The following is a 24921-nucleotide window of genomic DNA, read 5'->3' as shown; positions in this document are numbered from 1 at the left end:
TTCTTCTTCTTCTTCTTCTTCTTCTTCTTCTTCTTCTTCTTCTTCTTTCTTCTTCTTTCTTCTTCTTTCTTCTTCTTTCTTCTTCTTTCCTAATCCTGCTCTTTCACCCATTGGTGATTAGTTACACAAGAATAACTTCTTTCCTTCAGAACAAAGACATCTTTAACAAAGATGTTAGAGAGCTTTGCTTTGTCCTGAAGCCCCCTACCCAAAGTGTAGGCCTCCTTTATGCTGTTTTGAGTGCTCTGCATAGGGACCAGAGTCTGATCCCCACCCAGCACCTACATAAACCTGTGTTCAGTGGCCCTCCTGTGACCACAGTGTGTGAGAGGCAGAGACAAATTCCCCAGAGTAAGATGACTAGACAGACTAGTCCAGTCACCAAGTTCTCGATGAGAGAGCCTGACTGAATAGAATATATAAGGTAGAGAGGGATCAAAACACTTGGTGTCCACATCTGGCCTCCATAAGCACATATACTTTGGAAACCATTTGGAAATAAAGTCTTTTCTTCTGAAGTTTGTGATGAGAATACTTTTTTAAATTCTAGGCCCTCTCTAGAGAGAATTCTAATGTGTTGCAATTTTCAGTCCTCAGCATTGGGATGAATGGAATGTTGTTACTAATTAGCTAGCACAACTGAACACATTTTAGGATACAAAGGACAGAGCCTGGAGGGATTGCAACATCAGTGCTATTGAGTGGCTCCCTGTTTTATTAGCATTGCCATAATGTGGCACAGACATGACTTAAAACTTAATTGAAATGGTTTTTGAAGGTTTACTACCCCTGATTTTGAGCTTGGTTTGGTTTGGCTGAGACGTTTTCTATGTGTGGTTTTTCAGATAATCTCACTCTGTAGTTCCAGCCAGCCTAGAATTCACTATGGCATCCCAGACTGGCATCACACTCATGGCAATCCTAAGTATAAGGATTATATGCCTAATGTATTTCTGGCTAGGAAGTAAAATAAAATGCTTTTCTAGTTCTGGAACTTACACAGGTGGGATGGTTCAAAGGTAAAAGCATCAATGCTGCAAAACCCAATGACCTGAGTTTGATCCTGGGACCTAAATGATAGGAGAGAACTGACTCCAACAAGTTGTCCTTTGACCTCTATATGTCCACCGTGGTGAGCTTGTGTGTGTGTGTGCGCACCCACTCCCACCACACATATATACACACACATACATACAAACAAACACACAAAATATTTTTTAAATTAGAACTTGGAGGGATGGCAGCAATTAAGAGTACTTCCTGCTCTTGTCCAGGATCCAAGTGTTGTTCCTGTACTCATATCAGGTATTTCACAACCATCTTGTAACTCCAGTTCCGGGGGATCTGATGTCCTCTTCTGGCCTCTGGGAACCCACACAAAATATGGCATACACTCACACAAACACAGATGCACATAAATAATTTGTAAATTTTGCTTGGGTGTATGTATGTATCCTGCATATTTGAGGAGGCTGGGGGCGGGGGGGAAGAGCTTGCCAGACCTCCTAGGACTGGGGTTACAGACAGTTGTAAGCTACCATGTGGATGCCTGGGATTGAACCTAGGTCCTCTGCAAGAGCAGCAAGTGCTCATAACAACTGAGCCAACTTTCCAGCCCTGAAATAATTCAAAAGAAAACATCAATAAAACAATTTCTGGAACCTACAACTATGAATGAGTAGGATTCTTAGGCCCAGAAAATATTCAGTAGTCAACTGTTTTTTCGTGACTAAACATCTTTAAGAGTTTAGATTTTAAACTCAAATAGTCTCAGCTCCAATGATTATTCTTGATATTCTGAAAGTAAATGGATGTATTTTTACTATCATAAAGGTTTCTTATTATTGATAGTGCATTTGAGTTTAAAGTCTTTCAGATGTTGGGAGAACTGAAGATATTTTGTGATGGGCCTAGTGCAGGTGGCCTAATTCTGCAAGGGGCAGTCAATAGTGTTAACTAATGGTTCTGTTCAACCTGAGAAAAGCTCACACATTAACAAGCTCAATAGTTATCTGAAAGTTGAGAACCCTCGGCTTTCAGAGTTGTCAGCATAGAGCTCCGGCACTTGAGGTCCTGCAGGGAAGGTGGCTGGTGACAGCCAGTATTGTTGGTACTGAGTGCTTAGAGAGCAGAGCAGCAGCAGCAAACACAGCATACCTGCTACAGAGATGTGGTGTCTCTACCCTCAGAAGTTTATAGTCTAAGATACTTTGGAGGTAGAAAGAATAGGCCTTGCCGAAATATTCCTTAAAACCACCTTTAATTCTAGCACTCAGGAGGCAGACTGTGAGTTCAAGGCCAGCCTGATCTGTGTAGTGAGTTTCAGGATAGCCAGGGCTTATGCCTCAAGAGAACAAACAAAAAGAGAGTTCCTTAAGTTGTGGGTGGTGGTGTATAATTGTAATGAAATTTGGAAGGTGATGGTAGGAAGATCCAAAGTTCAAAATCAGCTTCATAGTGATGTTATTGAATGGCCTGGACTATATGAGACACTGTTTCCAAAAAAAAAAAAGGAAGAAGAAAAAAAACTGTCTTATTCATCTAGATGTGTGGTGGCACATACCTGTGAATCCAGCACTCAGGAGGCAGAAGTAAGAAGCAAGAGGATCACTGTAGGTTCAAGCCAGCCTTGACTACACATCATGTTTCAGGACAGCCAGAGCGGCATGATGAAGAAGCCCTGTCACAAAAGCAAAGCAATCCCCCCAAAAGTACTATTTTGAGCCAGGTGCTGATGGCTCTTGCCTTTTGTTTTGTTTTTTGGTTTGGTTTGGTTTGGTTTGGTTTGGTTTGGTTTGGTTTGGTTTGGTTTGGTTTTTCAAGACAAGGTTTCACTGTGTAGCCCTGGCTATTGTGGAACTCATTCTATAGATCAGGCTGGCCTCAAACTCAGAGATCCACCTGCCTCTGTCTCCTAAGAGCTGGGATTAAAGGTTTGTGCCACCATCTCCTGGCTTCAAATTTTATAACATTTCTATCACCCCCAAACAGTCCTCATTTGTGTGGGTGTTCAGTCCCTACCCTGCTTCCAGGCTGCTCTTATTTTGTCCTTGCTGGAGCTTGTCAGTGTACAGCCATCCATTGCAGCTAGCAGTGGTTTGTTTTGTTTATTGGAATGTTGTTTCTAAACATTCCTGGAAAGCATTTACACTTTTTAAGTTCTCATTTACATAGTTGCCTAAGGAATGAAATAATACTGAGTAACATGTTGAGTATGTGTTGAAATTTAAGAAATGGCCCAGTAGTTTTCTAGAGTGTATTCTATTAACTATGTATGAAGGCTCCAGTCACTATATTTTTCCAGTGTGTTTTATTCTCACTGGTGTGATGTGTTTCTGACATTGCTTGATGTCAGCGGCATCTTATAGTTTTGATTTGCATAGCTCTAATGACTAATAATGTTAGAGCAGCTTTCCTGTACTGCTTTGTTGTTTGTATATCTTAATTAAGTATCTACCAGAATCAATTGTCTGTATTTCATTAGGTTGTATATCTTAATATATTTAGTTACAGGTTCTTCATATATTCTGGGTGCAAGTCCTTTGTTAGATATATGTTGGAAACATTCTCTTCCAACCTCTAACTTTTTTTACATTCTTAAAGATGTCTGTCAATAAACAAAATTTTAATTTATTAAAATCAAATTTACCAGGTTTAATTTTACAGCTTTTACTTTTTGTATCTTATTGAATTGCTATTTTAGCATTGGCTTTTATGTTGTCTATTTTACATATATATTGGCTTTTGTTCATTTCAGCCAAGCTGTGCTAGTGGACAGGACCGTTTACATTTCTGGACAGGTAGGCATGGATCCTTCTACTGGACAGCTTGTGCCAGGAGGGGTAGTAGAAGAAGCTAAACAGGTAAGCCATCCTTCACATGGGAGGTTCCCGTTGCTACTACTTTACAGTAGTAGTATAACATTGAACAGTATTATATTGATAGGCCATGACCCTGAGTAGTTTGGTAGAAATCAACAGATGAATTTGTTGTCAGCTACTCAATATTTTATTTAAGACTTAAAAAACTTTTTTAGATTTATTTTATGTGTATAAATATTTTACCTGCATGTATGTGTGTACACCACTTATGTGCCTGTTGGATTTCCTAGAACTGGGATTATAAGTGGTCATAAACCACCATGTGTGTCCTGGGAATCTAACCATGGTTGTAACCATGGGCCATCACTACAGCCCCTTTAAGATGGTTCAACAACAGAAAAGAGGGAGAGCAACCTCCTTATCACTTCTGTTATCAAAATCAAATACCTGATGTGTCCAAATGAATTGCAAAGTTTATTTTCAGAGTCATTGACCTAACCTCCTCTCCCCAAAGTAAGTCACCACCACAGAAGGCAACAGTTGTTAGTAAAAGAAAAATATCAGTGATTACATGCAACATCTTAAAAAAAAAAAAAAAAAAAAAGAGGCCTAGCATAAGTGGAAGTCCTGAATCCAATGCCTAGCAACACACACACACACACAATTCTATTCCAATCCATTAATAGAATTAAATTGCAATTTAATGCATTTACTATGTCATGTGTAAGACCCAAGATAGAACACAACCTAAATGTCTGTCTTTAAGGAATTAGAATACTTATCCTAGATCTATGCAACTAATTTTATGAAAAGCTCTCTAATGTAGATTGCTGCATAGTAAAATCAACAAAGATACAGGATGATATGTACCATATGCTACCTACATGTTTGGGGATTTAAGAAAATGTGTGTTTAAGATCTGTTTGTGGTGGTGCACCCCTTTAATCCTAGCATTTGGGACATGAAAGCAGGAGGATAGGAAGTTCAAGCTCATCCTCAGCTACATAGTACGTTTGAGGCCAGCCTGAATTCTATCTAAACAAAACAAACAAACAAACAAATGTGGTTATGCTAGTATAAGCATTTACTGTTTCCAGAAATATATACAAGAAATTTGGGTGGACGTTTTTGTCTGCGTGTCTGTCTGTGTACTGTGTGTGTGCCTAGTGCTCACAGAGGCCAAAAGAGAGTCAGAGCCTTTGGAACTGGAATTATAAATAGTTGAAGTTACCATGTGGATTCTGGGAATAGAACATGGCTCCTCTGAGAAAGCAGCCAATGTCCTTAACCATTGAGCCCACTGTGGGAGAGAAGGGGCAAAAGAGATCTTTTCACTGTATGTGGGTTGGGGTTTTTTGTTTGTTTTTAGATTTTGAATTGTTTGCTTTATCCATGTATTATGGGGCTGGAGAGATGGCTCAGAGGCTAAGAGCACTGGCTGCTCTTCCCAAGGTCCTGAGTTCAATTCCCAGCAACCACATGGTGGCTCAGCTGTACTGCCCAGCTATATATGACCATCTATAATGAGATCTGGTGCCCTCTTCTGGTATGTAGGCAGAACATTGTATATATAATAAATAAATAAATCTTGAAAAAAAGAAAAGAAAAAGAATAACTCTTAAAAAAGAAACACAAAAAAGTAAAATATTGTTACCACCTAAGGTGGGAGGAAGAATTAGTTGAAAAAAGTAAGTTGATGCTAGGATTTTAAAACTAATGTTTTTCCAGAGACCTCCTGTCAAAACATATATTAACTCATTAATAATGTTTTGATTGTTTGAGGTTTTATTTTAGATTTGAGAGGAAGGGTCATTGTTTTAGCTTTTGAGACCTTAGGTCTCCTGTAGCCTAGGCTGGCTTTGTACTCAGTATGCATCCATAGGTGACCTTAAACTCCTCATCCTCTTGCCTTAACCTCCCAAGTACAACACCATAACCATCTCCATTCTGGTATTCCTACAATATAATACAGGCTTTCCACTACATTTCAGAACGATTCAGTCCACTAACAGAAAACCAGTACAAAATTGAATTGTGTGGAACATCAATTAACATAATTACATAACATGTGCATCTTTCACCTTTTTTGGCTTGATTCACAGGCTCTTAAAAACCTGGGTGAGATTTTGAAAGCTGCAGGCTGTGACTTCACTAATGGTGAGCAACTGGGTCTTTCTGCACTGTTAACTGATGGGTGTTGTTTTTTATATTGTTTGCAGAGCTCAGGATCCAACTCAGGGCTTCATGCGTGTGAGGCAAGCACTCCACCAGTCAGCCACACCTCCACACTGTTAGTGTGTGTTTGATGTTTTCTTGGTCTTTGTGGAGGACATATAATATCCAATAATATGTCATTCTATGTCTTTGTTGCTAAAGGTTGTGTTCATAGTGGTCTAGGAAACAACACTGTTTCATTTCTTCAATCTTGTTTTCATCAATAGTCATCAAATAAAAAAATTGGGGGGCAGTGTTGAGACAGTATTTCTCTGTGTAGCTTTGGCTGTCCTGGACCAGGCTGCTGGCCTTGAACTCAGAGATCTGTCTACCTCTTCTTCCTGAGTGCTTGGATTAAAGGCGTGCACCACCACTGCCCAGCTATACATTTTATTTCTAAGTCTTGTTTTGAGTCTGATGAAATTTGGCTAAACCTAATGAAAAAAAAAATATATATATCTATATATCTCTTGTAGTGGTAAAGACAACTGTTCTTCTGGCTGACATAAATGACTTTGGCACTGTCAATGAAATCTACAAAATGTGTAAGTAATTTGTCTTTATTCCTACTTACTTTTAAACGGAAGTATATCTACTAATATAAATGAGTATCATTGTCAAGTGAAAGTGACAGAGATGTTGAAATGAATGGAAACATATCGTAGTATGCCCTCATGAAAAAGATTTACTATATTTCTACCCCAATTCTTAAAACTCTAACATATGTAAACCCTACAAATTCATTTTCCTAAAACTTAATTTTCTAATTTGTTTCTTTGGTGTTTGTAAGCCCTCCCCTAAACTTGCTTAGACATACAGACTGACTGCTATTGCTGTGATATAGTCTAACTACCATCTTTGTTCTGGCTATCTCAGAATCCCTAGGGAGTTACTTAACATTTTTATGCTGCTTTCTTAGTAGTGTGTATAGTAAGGACAGTATTCTGCTACCATAGGAAGCTGTTAAAATGATTACATTAATTATCCTAAAAAAAACACTTAGAACAGATGCTGTCATGTAAGCTCTGAGAAAATGCTACTGTTGCTGTCATTGTCATGGTGGGGAAAGTGGGTCCCTGTCTTCTGGTGGGATGAAATGAGGGTATGGCCTGGAAAAAAACATCATTATTATTCTCTGCAGAAGAAATGACCAGAGGTTCATGGGAAAGCCCCCGCTGATGATAAGAAGCCATTCCCTGTTTTGATAACTGGTTCACAGGAATCACTGTAAAACCCAAACCTGTTCTCATCATTATAAGACAAAAAGCCAGATTCTGTGTTTCAGTGTTTTATAGAATACTTAGAAAGCTCGTAAAGCCATGTGACAGAATATCGTGTCAGACAATCCAAATGTCAGCTTTTCTGAAGCGTCATTTGTGGGAATAGGCAGCCATGAGGCAGCTCCCAGATTCTTGCTTCTCTTGCTGAGTAAGAGCTCATGTATGGAGACTGTCCTGACACTGTTCTGCATTCAGATTTCCAGGGTAACCTTCCTGCCAGGGCTGCTTACCAAGTCGCCGCTTTACCCAAAGTAAGTACTCAGTAAAATGCCAGTGCACACGAGTACATGAGACCCATCACTCTGAAAGGAGACTTAAAATTAATTCAGCTCCTGATCTCAGAAATATAGAGTCTAAAAGTAAATACCTTGATAACTGTCGTGTACCTGGAAAAAGCTAAGAAATCTTATAAAGCAGCACAACTGAGGACTTAAATGACAAGAGAAACCTTAAGAGCAGTTGTGTTGTAATGTTACTTAGAGAAGGAAATTAGTGCTGGGGTGTTAGTTCTGTAGTCAAAGCCTTCCCCTGGAGGAGTGGTAAACTGCTGGCCCTCCTGGGTGTTTCCCTGCAGTCTGATGTCACGCCTCTAAAAGGCGGTTTCAGTAAGGACTTCTGAGCATGAGGCACAGTATAGAGTTATGTGGGGGCTTCTAGACGCTGCTCTCGCTGAAGGAAGCTCAACATACCAGCAAGGTGGGGGCTTACACCCTTGCAAGTTTCTACTGTATTTTAGAGTATTGGCCAGAGAATTGGGGTATTACTATTTACCTTAATTAAAAAAAAAAAAAATCACCTGGCTCTCATATAATGAAGAATCTAGTTGGAATGATATTCTGTAAGCCAGTGGCACACAATGCCACCATTCTGGTTTTGGTGTTCCCTCACTGGGGCCTTTTTTCCTAGGCCTCCTGCCCATACTGTACGCCTGCCAGGAAGCAGCAGCTCCTACTCCCTTCTTGTAACTTGCCAGTAAACACACTGTACCACCTAGGAGTGGCATTTGTTGTTGTTTTAGTTAGTTGTCACTGGGCAGGGTCATTGTCAAAGCGAAGGTATTGGGTATAGTTAAAAGAACTTTAAACTTAGAATCAGAAGACATGGATTTGATCCTCCACTGTTTGTCTTTGTGAAGTGGGAAACTTTCCCAGCCTTTCTGAAGACAGTGCTGTGTTTCCCAAGTTCAGTTCCCACTCCTGCGGGAAGCCAATGAGCTCATGCATATGAATGTGCCTAGCATGGTAGCTTGACATATTGCAGGGTCTTAGTGAATTTTCTCTATTCGTTGTTTTCTATGAGGAGATTAATGGTCAAAATACTATGCTGCCATTAGGAGCGTATGTTCTTAAAAGGTATTATTGAATCTAAATTGGTGTTAAATGATCGAGACTGTGACTCTCTTTTCCTACAGGGGAGTCGAATTGAAATTGAAGCAGTTGCTGTCCAGGGGCCCTTCAGCACAGCATGACTATAAGTAGTTATGCAGATGCTGACTCTGAAGTTTTTAGAATGTCTTTCACACCTTAATTTTTACAAATGATGCTGGGAAATACAAACATGACCAGAGTGGCTGCAGTCATCATGGAAATGACCATCTCTATGAAGATTTGATATTAACTGGAGATCATTCAGTACAGTGAGTGATATTCGGATTACACGTGCAGACACTTGCACTGTTGAGTGTGATCACAGACTCAGCTCAGCCACTCAAGTGGGGATTGGGAAGGGAAAGGTGAACAATATAAAGAGCACACCTAATTCAGTTAAATTATATTAATTTTCTCATGTGAAATATTTACTTCTCATGTTAGATATAGGAAAGCGAATCAAAATATTGACTTGAATAGTACAAAAGAAGAAAGTGGACCAAAATCTTGTACAGATAATATTTCTCTAATGAAAATAAAAAAAATAGATTTGTAACTTTCCCTTGGTGTAATTTGTTCGCTTATTTTTTTTTAACAGTTTGTACATTAAAACTAGTACCTAGTAAAGTGAGGATAAGAATTGTGAAGTTAAATCTCTAGCTCTTTCATTGCTTTATTTCTAGCTTTCTACATTTTACAGGTATAATTATCTTGTGTATAATTATCAAATGCTTATGTTTAAAGCCTTATTTTATGTGTCTGACTGGTTTGCCTGCCTGTTTGTGCATACATGTATGCAATGCCTCCTGAGACCAGAAGAGGTTATATCTCCATCTCCACTTTAAAGTCTTTGGTTGGCTTTTGAGGTATGCTATTTTGCTGTGTATGTTATCTAGACGGAGCCTCCTGCCAGGCTTAGGCAGACTTCTTGCCTCAGCCGCTAGGATAGCTGGGACTAATGGTCACCCAGCTGTGGAAGGAATCTGGTGTGTGTGTGTGTGTGTGTGTGTGTGTGTGTGTGTGTGTATGTGTGTGTGTGTAAGCATCACCTGTCAACAAAAAGATAATGACCTATTAGCTAAGGCAGGAAATAGGCGGTGGGAGTTCTGGCAGAGAGATATGAACTCTGGGAAAAAGACAGGGGTGAGTGTGGGGATGCCAGGGAGGTGGGGGGGTGATTTGCCTTGGGACTCTGAGAAGGAAGGACACATGAAACTGAGGAAAGGTAATCAGCCATGTGGCACACAGAGAACAGATGGGTCAAGGAACAAGCAAAAACTTATAGCCTAGGCATTTCTTCATACATGATAAAGTCTCAGTCAGAGTCGTTACTTCTGGGGAACGGAAGGAGCACCTGGCAGTTACACCAGCCCTAAAGCCTTTCCACATTTTTAGACAACTAAGTGAGTAATTTCTCATGGTAGAATAAATCCTAGCACAGAATAACAGATTTAAAATTCTCCTGGGTCACATTTCTCCCCCAAAGAGTAACCACTATCAGGTGCTTTCTGTGAAACTGGCAGATAGCCTTTTACCCATTACATTCTCCTTTATCTGCCTCTTTACATAAATGAACTGTCAGCATATACATTATTCTACAACTTGCTTCCATATACAGGTATAGATTTGTTATAAAATTTAAAAGTCAATTTTTAAAACTAGATTTTAAAAACTTTTGAAGTTTTAAAACTACAGTAGGCTATTCTTTTGTATGGATAGATTTTAGGTGATATAACTACTTGTACAAACCAGTGTTTTCAAAATTAACAGTTTACATCATTGCTACAATGGTATTTGTTGGGTGACTTTTTGCAGATGGGGACAAATGTCTCTATATCCTAAAAAGGACACCAACAGCATGCCAATGAAATTATTCCGTCCAAGTCTACCTTAGTTACTTCTACAAGCATAAATACCAAAAAGCCCGCCTTATCATGGGCAGTGACCCATAAAAAGCTCCTACACACCTTCAGGCAGCTTAGCTAGTTAGAGACGCTGCCTCAGCAATTGTTACTGCTTATATAACCTTAGGAATATAAACTCAAGAGCTTTTTAAGCATTCTCAAGCATCCAGCAAGGCTCCAAGAACAGATCCGGCTATGGCATTGAGGGAATAAAGAAAGGACATATGGACAGACACACAGAAAGCTGGGATTGCGTGGTTTGAGCTGGGGAAATGTCAGCACTCTGGAAGCTCAGCATGTTTATTATATATGGTTGAGCAGGGAGGTGTCATTATACAATCAGCTGGAAAAAAAGAAAAAGGAAAGACATGACTGTCCCTAGGTATGGTGGAGGACTTTTTAGTTGTAGATATGAGGGAGAGTATAGCCAAAGGGAGAGATCTAGGAGAATGCAGAGTGAACATGACCCTGAGGGGCCATGTGAGGAGAGTGGGAAGAGGAAAGAGACGACCAAGAGAATAAAGAATAGATGAGAAGGGAGCCCAGTGACCAAAATGGCTGGGTTGTATAGGGAAGGGCAACTGGGGAAAGGGCAGCCCAGCCCTAACCAGTAGAGAATAATGGATGCCAGGAGAATCTGGCAGCCAGGGCCACTTTGATATGTTAAATAGGTATGTCAGCAGTTTGCGCTGGGTTTGAGCTCTAACAATTGCTTAAACTTGGTCCTCCAAGGAAGGCTTTGCCATCGCTCTGAGCCTGAGTCTATGGGGTCCTTGACAGGGCAGCCAGGGAGTAAAATGTGGTTTGAATAAGAATGTTCCCTGTAGGGTAGTATGTTTGAATGCTTAGTCATGAGGGAGGAGCGCTACTTGGGAGGGATTAGTAGGTGTGGCTTGTTGGAGGAAGTAAGTCACTAGGGATGGCCTTTGAGGTTTCAAAAGCTAAAACAGGCCCAGTGACTCTTTCCGCTTCTTTTCTCCAGCACCATGTATGCCTGTGTGCCACCATGCTGTTAACAGACCAAACCTCCGAAGCTGTAAGCTCGCCCCAATTAAATGCTTTCCTTTATAAGAGTTGCCATGGTCATGTGTCTACTCACAGCAATAGAACACTGACTAAAACAGTATCTTTAAGGATTTTACAAAGAGTTTTGATGTAATCACGTCTGAGCTGCATTTAGCTTACTTTATTCCTCAAGGAGATTTATGTCTGCTTTGTTGTGCATGTGGGATTGAGTTAATCAACACCAGAATAACTTTCACCAAATTATGGTGTGTGTAAATATGCCTAAAATAAACGACTTGGGGTCAGACTCCCTAAGTTTGAACCAACACGGGCTCCTGAGTCATGTTGAGCCGACTGCCTTCTTGCTTCCCATGGCTCATCTCTCTGCCCCCATGAAGGTCACAGAGACACCCTCCCAACTCCCTTCCTACATTGAAGTGATGACTTCCAAACCAAACTCTAGATCAAAGAGCTGGAAGTAAAATGAGATGTGGCAGCCAGGTTAAACTTTGGGACTGGGTTCCTTCCAGACCAATGGAAAAACACTGATATTTTGTGTTTATTTATATTTTGTTAAATATAAATGAGAATGGCAGTGCTGGCCTTTCAAACACAGTTTTGGTAAACCAGACACATGCCTATAATGAACACTCAGGAGTGGGAGGCAGGAGGATTAAAAGATCAAGATCATTGGCTACATAAGTGAGTTCCAGGACACTGCTGTAGGTTACATGAGACCCTGTCTTAAAACAACACAAACAAACAAACAAAGTTAAACATTTTATTAGTCAAGAGTTCTCTAGACTCACAGAATTTATGGAATGAATATTTATTGGAATGACTTACAGGTTGCAGTCCAACTAACTCAACAATGGTCAGCTGTGAATGGAAAGTCCAAAAATTTAGTAATTGCTCAGTGTCATGAGGCCAGGTGTTTCTGCTGCATTTCTATATAAGCTTTAATCCCAAAGAAGTATGCTCCAATGGATGTGCTGGCAAAGTTAGTGGAAGCAGGTGAAGAATGCATGAACCCTTCCTTCTTCCATTGTCCTTATGTAGGCCTCTAGCAGAAGGCATGGCCTAGATTAAAGGTGTGCCTCAAGATCTAGATTAAAAGCATGCATTGATCTGGATTAAAAGTGTGTGTCTTCCCACCTCAAGGTCTGGTTCAAGAGCTTATATCTTCCAGCCTCAAGATCCGTATCATAGGTGTGCCCTCCATTTCTGGATTATAGTTTATTCCGGATATAGTCAAGTTGACAACCAAGAATAGCCATCACAAACATCCTACAAGATACCTAAAAACAACTCACCCATATTTCTTTACTATTGTCATATTCTTTTTACTGTTATTTTTGAAACAGGGTCTTGCTATGGAGCCTTGGCTGGCCTGGAACTCACTTTGTAGACCAGGCTGGCCTCCAACTCACAGAGATCCACCTGCCTCTTCTTCCCTGAGTGTTGGGACTACAGGTGTCTGCCACCACGCCCGGCTTACTGTCATCTTCTTTACCTCAGAGAATATAGAATCTGTCTTTTTTTTTTTCTGAAGGGCAAAATAGATCAAAAGAAATTTCTATCTGTGTATCAACAGTTCAAACAAATACACCAGAGTAGGCTTTCAAATACTTAATTAGTTGTGATAACATATTTGCTTAATCAAAAGTTCTAAATGTTGAGTGAATGACACAAAATCTATACAAATTCTGGCCATAAGTTCCCCCACAGCCAGTTATAATTAGTCATAAGGAAACTGCCATGGTTACACAATGGTAAAGAATATTTGCCATAGATGAGTATTTATAGAATGCCAAATTTGTTTTGGCTCCTGTAGAGAAAAATAAAGATGCGCCAGATCTCAAGAAGACTCACAGTCTCCAATAGCGTAATAAATGTTCCATAAGCCTACCTTGATATTCACAAACACAAAGCACTTAACAAAGAACAAAGTCACTACCATACTGTGGTTCACACAATCATCAGCAAAATCCATGGCCTGTGTTGGAAGAATTCTGAAAAAAATGACTTTCTGTGGTCCATAGATTCGTCCATTGGCTTCTTAGCTTTTCCACATCTAAATCCTAATGCTAATTTGCAGTCACTTAAAACAGGCTCAGGAAAATTACACATAAACAATAAAGCTAAGCTAGGGTGTTTGGGGGTTTGTTTATTTGTTTGTTGGGGGGTTGGTTTTCGTTTTCACCTTTTTTCCCCATACATGTGTGCTGTGCATGTATGCATGCTCACATATGTGTGGAGAAATGTGTGTACATTTGTGTGTAGAAGGACAAGGTTGATACCAGAAACATTCCACAATTACTTTCACAGTATTTTTTTCAGGCAGAGTCTGTCACTCAAAACCACAAAGCTGTGAGACTAGTCTCCCTAGCCAGCTTGCTTGGAGGACCCCTATCACTGCCCTCTGGGCTGAATTTACAAGCAGCTTCCACGCCCACCCAGAGCTCTTGCTGAGGATCCAACTCTCATTCTTTGCTTAGAAGCAAACACTTTAACTGCTGAGTTGTCTCCACTGCCCTGAAGCTAAGACTTAATCCTTGCTGGGTATTTGTTACTGCCTCAGAAATGCACTAAAAGTTAGGAATTTAAAATTAGTTTACAGTTAGTAAGTAAAACAGACAAGGAAAAATCAGCAACTGAAAATAAACTCACAAAAGTATAAAATCACTAGCCAATTCAAAATGGCACATGGAAAATGTGGACACTTCCATTGTGAGGAACGACAAACCTTGCAATAGCACCCCAGTTTGCATTCCTCTGGAAATGTTTGTTAACGTTTAGAACAGCATAGTACACAGCAATCTGTAGTAGTAGATAGATTTCAGGACAGAAGGTAATTAGGTTACAGACTCCCTACAGTTCTCATCAGTAATTTCTATTACACGACAAAAATATTAGGTGTAGTTCATCCTGCGTTCTGTGGGTATTATTCCATCATTATGATAACTACATAATTCTCTGATCATGAGTTTCTGAAAATGTGTTAATTCCTCTCTCTAGCCACCTACATGAAATCCTTTTAGGGTCTCATCTTATTAATGGTCCCATGGCCACAAGGAAGAAAATCACCTTCACGTCCATGATCTTAAAGTTTTTATTGGCTCTGGTTATTGTCACTTTAAATGCATAATTATCCTAAATGCCTAAAAAGAAGTGTGTCTAGCTTAGCAGTTCTGTGGCATAACATGATAAAAAATAGTGTCATTCTCTTGGTTCCTACAATCTACAGCTACACTCCTTGCATAAACCACATAGCCAGAGAGATGGTACCTGCCCTCACAGCCTCAAATTTTCCTGACCTGCTAGAACACTGTGCACACTAGCCCTTCTCTTGCTGTCCCCTGCTGCTCCAAGATCCACAGCTTCTGTTTCCTTTTCTTCGGTTTCAGCTTCTTCACTTTCTTTCTCATTTTTCATCTCTGCTTCCACCTTTTCTCCTGTCTCACCTAGAAAAAGCAATCAAAGGAGATAATAAGAAACACCTGGTTAGCAGTGTATCCTAGCTAGTTTATGTCAACTTGACACAAGCTACAATTATTTGAAAGGAGGGAACCTCAATTGAGAAAATTCTTCCATAAGATCCAGCTGCAAGTCATTTTCTTAATTAGTGATTGATGAGGGAGGACCCAGACCATGGTGGGTGGGGCCATCCCTGAGCTGGTGGTCCTGGTTCTATAGGAAAGAAGGCTGAGCAAACCACGGGGAGGAAGTCAGTAAGCAGCACCCCTCCATGGCCTCTACATCAGCTCCTGCCTTCAGGTTCCTGCCCTGCTTGAGTTCATGCCCTGACTTTCTTCAATAATGGGCTATGGTATGGAAGTGTAAGCCAAATAAACTCTTTTCTCCCCAACTTGCTTTTGGTCATAGTATTTCATCACAGCAATAGTAAGTAACCCTGAATAAGCACACTGAAAATGTATTACCCCACTAGGTCAATTTTTGTCCTCTAGTTCTACACAATAGCTTCCTTCTGTGCTGTCATGCCAGCATTCTCCTCATTCCTTAGAGCCTCTGAAAGGCCGGCGTCATGTCACTTAACATCCCTGAGTCTTGGCCTGCTTGCAAAGTTGGGATGCAAAAATTCCCTAAGAAACAGAAGTTTTTGAAAAGTTTTGTTTGGAGATGAAGTAATGTCTCAGTGGATTAGAGCAATCACTACACAAAGTGTGAGTACCTTGAGTTTAAATCCCCAGCACCGATGTAAGGAGCCGGATACAACAGAACATGTCTGCGACAAAGCAGAGACAGGCAGATCCTAGAGCTCATGAGCTAGACAGAGTCACCATTCAGTTAGTTAGAAGTAACTAAAGCAATAAGCTTTAGTTATTGGGAGGAATAGTTGGATTGCAAGACTATCTCAAACAGAAGGGTGAGGGAGAACAGTCTAACACCTGCCTCGGGCCTGCACGCATGTGCACACGCACATGGACGTCCAGGGAGAGACACTACTAATAAAATAAAGTAAGTTTAAAATTTTTTGACACAGCCTATGCTTTAGAAATGATTTGCTCGGAGCTGATGAGCCTTGGGGGAATATGTTTCCCAAGTAAGCAGAAGTCTTTTTTGTTTGGGTCCAGTGAACTTCAGGCACTCAACAGACTTTAACAACTCTGCCAGCCCCTCTGGCCCCATAGCTGGCCTCCATCCCTTTGGAGCCTATCCAAGTGGTCAGACCCTCGGCCAACCTCCTTTTACCCTCAATGTGCTGCTCCTCTTTATCAGTGTGAGTTTCTCTAGCCACTTCCACATTTGCTGCTGTCTCTGCGGTTCCCACCAGCTGCTCCTTGCTTCCACCTGTTGCTTCAGGTTGAGATTTACCGGCATTTCTGATACTGTCAAGAGGTCCACAGGATGACTTGTTCATTACAGGTGTCTGCTCAAGCTGGCTTCTGTCTGGCATTTGTGGCATTTCATTCAGTTTCAGAACTGTTTCCAGAATTTGGGGCTGCTCAGTTTTGCCTGGTGTTTCCTGAGATGGCTGCTTTCTACTGCTTTCTGCAGTCTGACTCCCTTCCACTATTTCTGCAAAGTTGTTCTCTTTAGGAATTGTTTCTAGAAGCTGGAACTGCTTGTCCTTTCTCAGGGTCTCTTGAAGTTCCTTTTGTTCAGCTTTTTCCACAAACTGATGCCCTTCCACTGTTTCTGGGGAGTTGTTCTCTTTGGGAATTGCTCCTAGAATCCGGGATTGTGCATTGTTTCCCATTGCTTCTTTAGATGGAAGCTCGTTGGCTGTTTCCAGAGGCAGAATGTTCTCAGCTGCTTCTAGCTTTGTCATTCCAGTCTGTGGAATCTCCCTGCCTTCCCCTGCTCCAGGGGAGTCTGTCTCTGCTGATGTCTTCAGAGGCTGTCTCAAGGCTTCTGTTCCTAGAGATTCAGTCTCAGCATTTCCTTTTACAGACTGGGACTCTGTCCTTGTTTCCATATCTTCCTTCATTTCCTCATCTCTTAGGGTAGTGTCTTTGCCTTCTGCCTGAAATAACTCATACTCTTCCCCTTGCACTAGAGGCTCAGTCTTCTTTGTGAGTTCTAACTCATCTGTGGCATCCTTTCCAGGGGCCTCGTCATTTGCCAGAGGTTGTTGGTGGTAGGATTTAACACCATTAGCTGTAGGCACCACTGAGGCCTTGGGCCTCTCTGGTGGAGGATGGCTTTCCCTTTGCGCATTGCCATAGAAGGCAGCTTCTCTTCCTGGTATACATGGTTTGGGTTGGGCCACACAGAACTTGCTTTGCTCTGCAGCGGAAGAATTCTCATTTGAAGGTACTTTTTGGCCATTTGGTTGGAAAAAGAAAGAGTAAAGTGAAAAAGAGAGAATAGAATTATTATTTAGCCATTTTGGAAAGGTAGTTGACACATCAAGTAGATTTAATGTTTCAGTCAAACCATGACCCTTACTCCAAATCAAAGCCCTTTAACATTGTCAGCCCTCACCTTAAGCCTTAGGTCCTCTGAGCCAGCTTTCTCCTGAGCACCCTTCAAGGGCTCTGTCCCACAAACTAGTTTATCTAGTTTACTTTGTTTCTCCTCTTCTCACCCTTTCTTTTTCTCTTTAGCTTTCCTGTTGTGGTTCTTGGGCTATTAGACTCAAAGTGGCCCTCAGTGAAAAGGAAAGGCTCCACAATAGAGGAGCCCTCAGAGCAAAAGGCTAGGTACCCTGGCAAGGGGAAGTACAAGGACAGCTCACCCTGAGTTTCCTGTCATGCTAGGGGTCCTGACATGTTCACATGGTAGTGAGTCCCTCGTCCACTTCTGAGTCCTGAGAGGCATCCCAGCATATTAAACAATGTCTGCAAGAGTGCTCAAGACAGTTTAGGACAAACAACTATTGTATTCCTGGGTTCATGACCACATGATCCAGTAGTACTCTTACTATTGGGAAGTTATACAAAAGCCTTTAGAAGGTGATGCAGGGGGATCATCCAAATGTTCTTCCTAACAGCAGAAGCTGGAAAACAATTTAAAAGTCTAAAAATACCTTCCACTGGGTGCAATACTGCCCCATGACTATGACTGTGAAGACCAGGTACTGACCAGTGACAGAAACCTGTGAGCGCAAACAAAGGATCAGCATTCATGTTGGGTTGACCAAACAAGGGGAAGCAAATGATGTATGTTAGGGTCCATCTGTGGATCAGACAGCCCACAAAGCCAGATATTGGTGTACAGCGGACCACAGCTAAGTTAAAAGAAAGGAGAGAGGAAAAACAAATCACAGAGGGAGGGGAGCTGGAAGAAAATAACCCCTGATGTTAAAGTGGGTCTGGAGGTAATATTTTCTTCTCCTTCCCTCTCCCCTTTTGAGAAGGTGTTTCCTCACTTACCCTTCTCTTTTCCCAGCCAGGTTATATATGCACACAATGTAAAGACTGGTCCTTGAGGGAGGTAAGTAATGCTCAGGCCTCCTCATCTCATTTCCTCATCTCTAGGGGCAAATGTTTTCAATCTTTTTGCTGTTAGGAGAGGATGTTCGTTTGTTGGAAAGACCAGCCCCCACACAGGATCTGCTGGCTTCAGCCTCACAGTGCTGGGATTTTGAGTGTGCCCCACCACACCCTGCTGGAAGAATCTTTTTTTCTAGGTATCTAAATGAATTGTACTTTAGGATATTTTGGCGTGGGGCATTTCAATCAACTCCTATTACAGAAGAAAAGGATGCTGTAGCTCATTTTTCTAATCTGCTTCCACTGTGACTCCACCCTTTCCCACTACACATTTGTATCTTTTTTTCAGTTCAGTAATTATGTTCTGATAACTACTTAAAACAGTCATGGTGTCATAACTTAGAGAACACAAAATGAGAGCCATGTTTTCAATCTGACCCCAACAGACACTCTAATGAGTACGGCTTATAACAAAAAGAAAAGTGCTTTTTCCAATTAAACACATAGGTGATATAGAAAGGTAATTTCTGAACAAACAAGAAAAACCAGAGTCTCTGCCCTCTGATATTACAGAGTCATGGGAATCACTGTGGTAATCACATGGACCCGGTGGGAAGCGATCTGGCAAGCACTGACAGAAAACAGCTTCTTTGGGGTTCCTAAAGAATATATAAGGAGTTCTAGAGGCTTCGGGGAAGCTGGAGGCCAGGGCTGGCTAGATGAGATCGAAGAGAAGCCTCTAGGTGGAGCTCATGAGCTGAGAGTGAATCGTGAAGAACAGGAATTGTGAACAGGGCTTTATGAAAAAGTTGAATATAGAGCCTGGCGAGGTGGCCTATGCCTGTAACCCCAGCACTCTGGGAAGCACAGGCAGGTGGAGCTCTGTGAGTTCGAGGCCAGCTAGGTTTACAAAGCCAGTTCCAGGCCAGCTAGGACAATACACAGAGGAAACCCTATCTTGAAAAACTATATATTTTTAAAAAGTTGAATATATGTGTTTATGTATGTATGTATGTATATATACGTGTGTGTGTGTGTGTGTGTGTGTGTGTGTACATATATATATATATATAAGACGTGGAACACAGCTCAGAAGTACTGCATGTGTTTGGAGTACACAAGATACTGGGTTTGGTTCTCAAGTCAATATACATACAAGCAATATACACAGCCATTTTGCTCTTATTTTGCCAGGAGAAAAGAAAACAGTTGTTTACAGAGAGATGTATACGTAAGTGTCAAGAAGGTGAATGGAAACATTTAAGTATTTTCATTCAATGGAATGCTATACCAAGCGCAGTGGTACACACCTGGAATCCCAACAATCAGGAGACAGAGGCAAGAAGATCACAAGTTTGAGGCCAGCCTATTCTACAAAATAAGTTCCAGGACAGCCAGGGCTACATAGTTTGACCTGACTCAAACAAACAGAAATAGCAACTGATAAGTGCAATGCCTGATAATTCACCAATTTTCAAAATAATGGTGCTGCTGGAATAAGGAAGAAATACTGGAGTAAAGAGCATATACTGCATGGTCACATTGTTTATAAACTAGAAAACTTTACAACTTGCTCAACAATGATAGAATGGAGACTAATGTGTGAGACCTGGGAATGAATAGGAGAGTTCCAAGTGGCACCAGGAAATGTTTGGAGAAATGGAAACAGTCACTATCTAGATTGCTAACTCCCATGGGGGCATCTGTGGGTATACACAGATGCAAGACTTGCTGAAATCTTACAACAATGTGCAGGCTATATCATCAGCATATCAACAACAGCCCCCCAATCTGCTAATTCTAACATAATAAAATCATTTGGAGAGAAACTGTGAACGTGGGCATGGGTAGATCAGATACTAATTTTGAAAAGCCTCCCTCTTAGGCCTAGGGCTTAGTTCAGTGCTCCTGGACCCAGATATGAGCGATACAAACTGGACGGAATGACAGTGAAGGAGAGGTCTCGGGTACCACTGGGTAGTAATGTGGATCCTGGAAACAGAAAATATGGGTAAAGGATTTAGTTTGAGAGAGAGACCTGCATGGTTTTGCCTGAGGCGTGTGGTGGCGGCAGGTGTAAGTTGTGTATAGAGAGGCAAAGTCTGGGAGGCAGCCAGATCTTGACCAGAAATGCATGGTGTCTCTGTCTGGAAAAGGGCGGTTTGGGCATAAAGGCTAAAAGAGGATAAGTAGAGGGGGGAGAGACCAGAGAAAAAGAGAGATCCTATGTCTCTCCACCTTGCTCTACAGACTGAATGTGACTCTTACAAGAAGGTCCAGAGACAGAAAAGCAAAATTCAGTGAACAGTTTTCTGAGCAGCTAGGTACAGGCTCTCAGTGTTAAGGGATCATGACTACACTGAGCGAGGTCTCTCTTCATCTCCCTTCCCTACCTCCTTCATCATAAATGAAACATTCAAAACAACAGCAAGGGGCTAGAGAGCTAGCTCAGCGTTTAAGAACACTGGTTGCTCTTCCAAAGGACCAGGGTTCAATTCCCAGCACCCACATGGCAGCTCACAACTGTCTCTAATCTAAGATCTGACATGCTCACACATATAATGCACATAAAATAAAAATAAATAAGTTATTGGAAAAAAAACAACAGTAAGAAATGCAGCATAAAAAGTGCTTTCTCAGGCCACAGAGAAACCCATGATGAAACAACTCACTTTGCTTCCACACAAGGCTGTCCTGGCAGTTGCCTTCTGGGGTTAATAGGAAGTGCATTACCATATTAATCACAGTGAAGTAGTTACTATAGTGACTAGTGCTGTTAGTGAAATGAAGCAAGCCCTGTTCACCCAGCCGTGCCAACTGGGGGCCTCCCCAATGTGTCACCCTTCTAAAGCACAAAGCTTTGGAGGGATGGTATTGACACACCCAAAACACAGGCGCAGGTTTTTATAGAAAAAAAAATTTTTTGTCTTTGAGACAGAGTTTCTTAGTATTATAGCCCTGGCTGTTCTAGACTTGCTGTAAATCAGTCTGGACTCACAAAGTTCTCTGCCTCCTGAGTGCCCGGCACCCCTTTATACGAATATATTTCACAGTTAAATCTGTAAGACTAGACAGTTTGCTAAATAGGATTAACAGAAGCATCTGATAATCCATTTTAGAAGATAAGGGTGAAATAATCTAGACACTATCTGAATTAAATCAGCATACAGCTCTTAAGAACCTAATAAGCGCTGAGAGGTAGTGGCACACACCTTTGATCCCAGCACTCAGGAGGCAGAGGTCGGTGGGTGGTAGATCTCTGAGTTCAAGGCCAGCCTGGTCTACAAGAATGAGCTCCAAGACAGCCAGGGCTGTTACACAGAGAAACCCTGTCTCGGAAAAACAAAACAAAACAAAAATTTCTTGAGCTTAAAATACGTTATCTTTATTAGTTAAATCCATTATTTGACAGTTAGCAACAGAAAGAATGAAGTGCAGCATGAAAGGGCTCTGGTGCACAGTCCTTTAAACACTATGAGTTGTCAATACTGGCCTACAAAAGTATAGCGTTCTCATGATGGGCTTGAAAGCAGGATCAGTGATGGACAGCGGTCAGAACAGCAGCAACAATTTTGATCACACTTGACTAACCTCAAAAAGTGCCACTAGTAACTTTTATTTTAAGAAAAGAAAAAGAAAAACAAAACACTTGAGGGCTGCAGAGCTGATTTAACAGTATGAGTGTACCCTCCTTCAGGAGGCCCAGCTTGAGTCCCAGCTCCTACATCAGGTAGCTCATATATCACCTGTGACTCCATCTTCAAAGGAACAGACACCTCTGGCCTCTATAGGCACCTGCACTCAGGTGCACATTCACACATTCATATGTGTAGTTGAAAAATGATAAAAATTATCTTAAAATCATGAATAAGAACTGTTTCATTCCATTTTGGGCTCCGATTTCATTTTCTATCAAGTGTTCATCAATGTCTGTCACAGGCAAGCTTTAGCACCCTAACTTGAAGGCAGTGAGCTGCTTTCATTTTGGTCCCCAAACAGGAGATAGCCTGTGCCTAGTCTATATCATTATGTAATAAGTGCTGAGGACAGATGCATTGGCCCCACACCCTAAACTGTTTAAAGATGTGTCTGTTTTCCAAGCCTTCTGTTTCATCAAATCTTACCCTGCTCTGGGCCTAATCCTTTGATGCTCATTATCTCTGTCTCTGTTGTAAACCAGCATGTGCACAAATTTGTTGTGACAGCTGAGCCAACAGAATCCTTGTTGCAAGCTCCATTGTGACAGGCACACAAAGGAACTAAATACCAGGCCACGTTACTGGAAGGATTACAACCAGAGCTAACATACCTGAAATTCACATTATGGTAGAAGTTTTCCAATCAAGTTTGTTGCCCTGATTGGAAATGAAGTTTCTACCCAGCAAGGACAAATCCTTGAGGTCAATGTTTCCTGTGCTATGCCACACAGGATGTGGAGGGCCTCGGTCGATCTTGATAGTTTTCTGCAGTACCCCGAGGAAGTTCTCCTGGTGTGCCCTGTGCTGCTACTTCGGAGGCTCTAGGCTCTTAGAACTTTTACTTTAATTCTTCAGCGAAGAAGTCCTCCCTCCAGCTCATAGCACCTTTCATCTATCGCATAAGAATAGTCATGAAAATCTACTACTTTTAAGCAACTTTGGAAACTAGATATCACTATTAACCATGAGACAAAGAAATAGGAGAGACACAAACTGACACAATTAATAAATGACACTGAGCCAGTATGTAAGCCCAGACAGTCCATCTATAGCTCCACAAGCTTTCTTTTCTTTTCATTTTTGAAAACAGGGACCATTATTCTTCTGTCTAATATTTCTAGTATTGAGATTCCAACTATGTGCCCCCACACCTGGCAGACCTACATTCCTGTTTGTATTGTTTTGTTCTGAGACAGGGTTTCTTTATGTAGCCCTGGCTGTCCTGAAACTCACTCTGTATACCAGCCTAGCCTGGAACACAAAGATCCACCTGCTTCTGCCTCCAGAGTGCTAGGATTAAAATTGGGCACTATTATGCCCACTTCACCCACATTCTTTTTCTATAGATTTTTATTTTCTAAAGATTTATTTTTATCATTTTTGATTATGTATTGTCTGTGTGTATGGGTATGTGCACAGGATTGCAATGCCTTTAGAGACCAGAATAAGCCACTGGATCCCTGGAACTGGCTTGCAATTGTGAGCCACTATATGGATACTAGGAATTGAATTTGGGTCCTCTGGAAGAACAGGTGACGCGGAGGCAGCTCTGTAGCTCCTAATTTAAAAATTATATATCTATACTGTGTGTATGAGAGGGTGAGGGTTGTGTACATGAGTGCAGTGCCCGAGGAGCCTAGAAAAGAGTATCAGATGTTATGGGGCTAGAGTTACAGGTGTGAGCCTCCCACAAAGGTTCTGGGGACTAGATTCAGACCCTCTGCAAGAGCAGTACATGCTCCTCACCCCTGAGCCTTCTCTCCTGTTTCCTAAACCTACATTCTGAATCATCAATGTATGTTGTCTCTCAGTAATATTTTTTGCATTATTATTATTATTATTATTATTATTATTTATTACAATTTATTCACTTTGTATCCCAGCTGTGGCCCCCTCCCTCCCTCTTCTCCCTTTATTCCCCTCCCCTAGTCCACTGATAGGGGAGGTCCTCCTCCCCTTCCCTCTGACCCTAGTCTATCAGGTCTAGTCAGGACTGGCTGCATTGTCTTCCTCTGTGGCTGGGCAAGGCTGCTCCCCCCTCAGGGGGAGGTGATCAAAGAGTCTGCCACTGAGTTCATCTCAGTAATACTGAAACAAAAACAAGCATGTGTGCTTCCCACACTCACAAAGTGCACAGATACCAAAGCTTCCTATAACCACTTAATCTGGGGTAAGAAGAAGAAAAGGAATCAACCAAAAGAAACCATGTCTTTTTATCTGAGTAATGGGAAAATATAAAAGGACAAGAAAATCAGCTGATAGACAAAAAAAAGAAAAAAGCCATCATCACTATCAATAACTAGAGAAAGAAATAAGCAAAGAGAAGGAGGAAGCTGTGGCATGGATCTTTATTGGTTAGGGTGGCTGGCACCAGAGGCTCTTTCAGCCAGAGTATACTGGTAGAAAGGGAGGACTGACGGCCTGCACACACCATCGCCACCCTCTTTCACTGGTACACAGAATATGACAAAGGAAGGAAGCTGCTCCCTAAAGACTTGGACTATTGGCACCCTGCCTGGCTGTTTCCTGAGGGCTGAAGAATTACCAGCACACTGTAAGCCATTTATTCCCACAGACTGAGAAACAGATTCACAACATAAACAGCACATGGTAAAGCACTCCAACACTAACTGGCAAGTTTCACCTATCCTTGCAAAGTTTAATTCCTAGGGTCATGTTTAAAACTTTATTATTATTATTATTATTATTATTATTATTATTATTATTATTATT

At 41.3% G+C, this 24921-nt stretch overlaps 2 protein-coding genes across 2 annotated transcripts in view; one reads left to right on the top strand and one right to left on the bottom strand.

Annotated features, from left to right (window-relative positions):
• Positions 1-9242, top strand: part of Rida (reactive intermediate imine deaminase A homolog) — a 13161-nt gene extending 3919 nt beyond the window's left edge. Inside the window, exons 2-6 of the mRNA XM_055620168.1 lie at positions 3758-3863; positions 5924-5978; positions 6512-6580; positions 7511-7566; positions 8727-9242. Coding sequence (XP_055476143.1) covers positions 3758-3863; positions 5924-5978; positions 6512-6580; positions 7511-7566; positions 8727-8783 — 343 coding nt within the window. The 3' untranslated portion in view covers positions 8784-9242. The remainder of the gene's footprint in view (positions 1-3757; positions 3864-5923; positions 5979-6511; positions 6581-7510; positions 7567-8726) is intronic.
• A 4108-nt stretch (positions 9243-13350) lies between these two features.
• The window catches only part of Erich5 (glutamate rich 5), a 21069-nt gene continuing 9498 nt past the window's right edge, over positions 13351-24921 (bottom strand). Inside the window, exons 2-3 of the mRNA XM_055622754.1 lie at positions 16305-17372; positions 13351-15055 (exon numbers count right to left, since the gene is read on the bottom strand). Coding sequence (XP_055478729.1) covers positions 14886-15055; positions 16305-17372 — 1238 coding nt within the window. The 3' untranslated portion in view covers positions 13351-14885. The remainder of the gene's footprint in view (positions 15056-16304; positions 17373-24921) is intronic.

This window comes from Psammomys obesus, unplaced genomic scaffold, assembly GCF_907164565.1.
Source record: "Psammomys obesus unplaced genomic scaffold, mPsaObe1.curated_primary_1811, whole genome shotgun sequence".
NCBI classification, from domain to species: domain Eukaryota; kingdom Metazoa; phylum Chordata; class Mammalia; order Rodentia; family Muridae; genus Psammomys; species Psammomys obesus.
The sequence above is the reverse complement of the archived record's forward strand: the minus strand, read 5'-3'. Positions and strand labels throughout refer to the sequence as shown.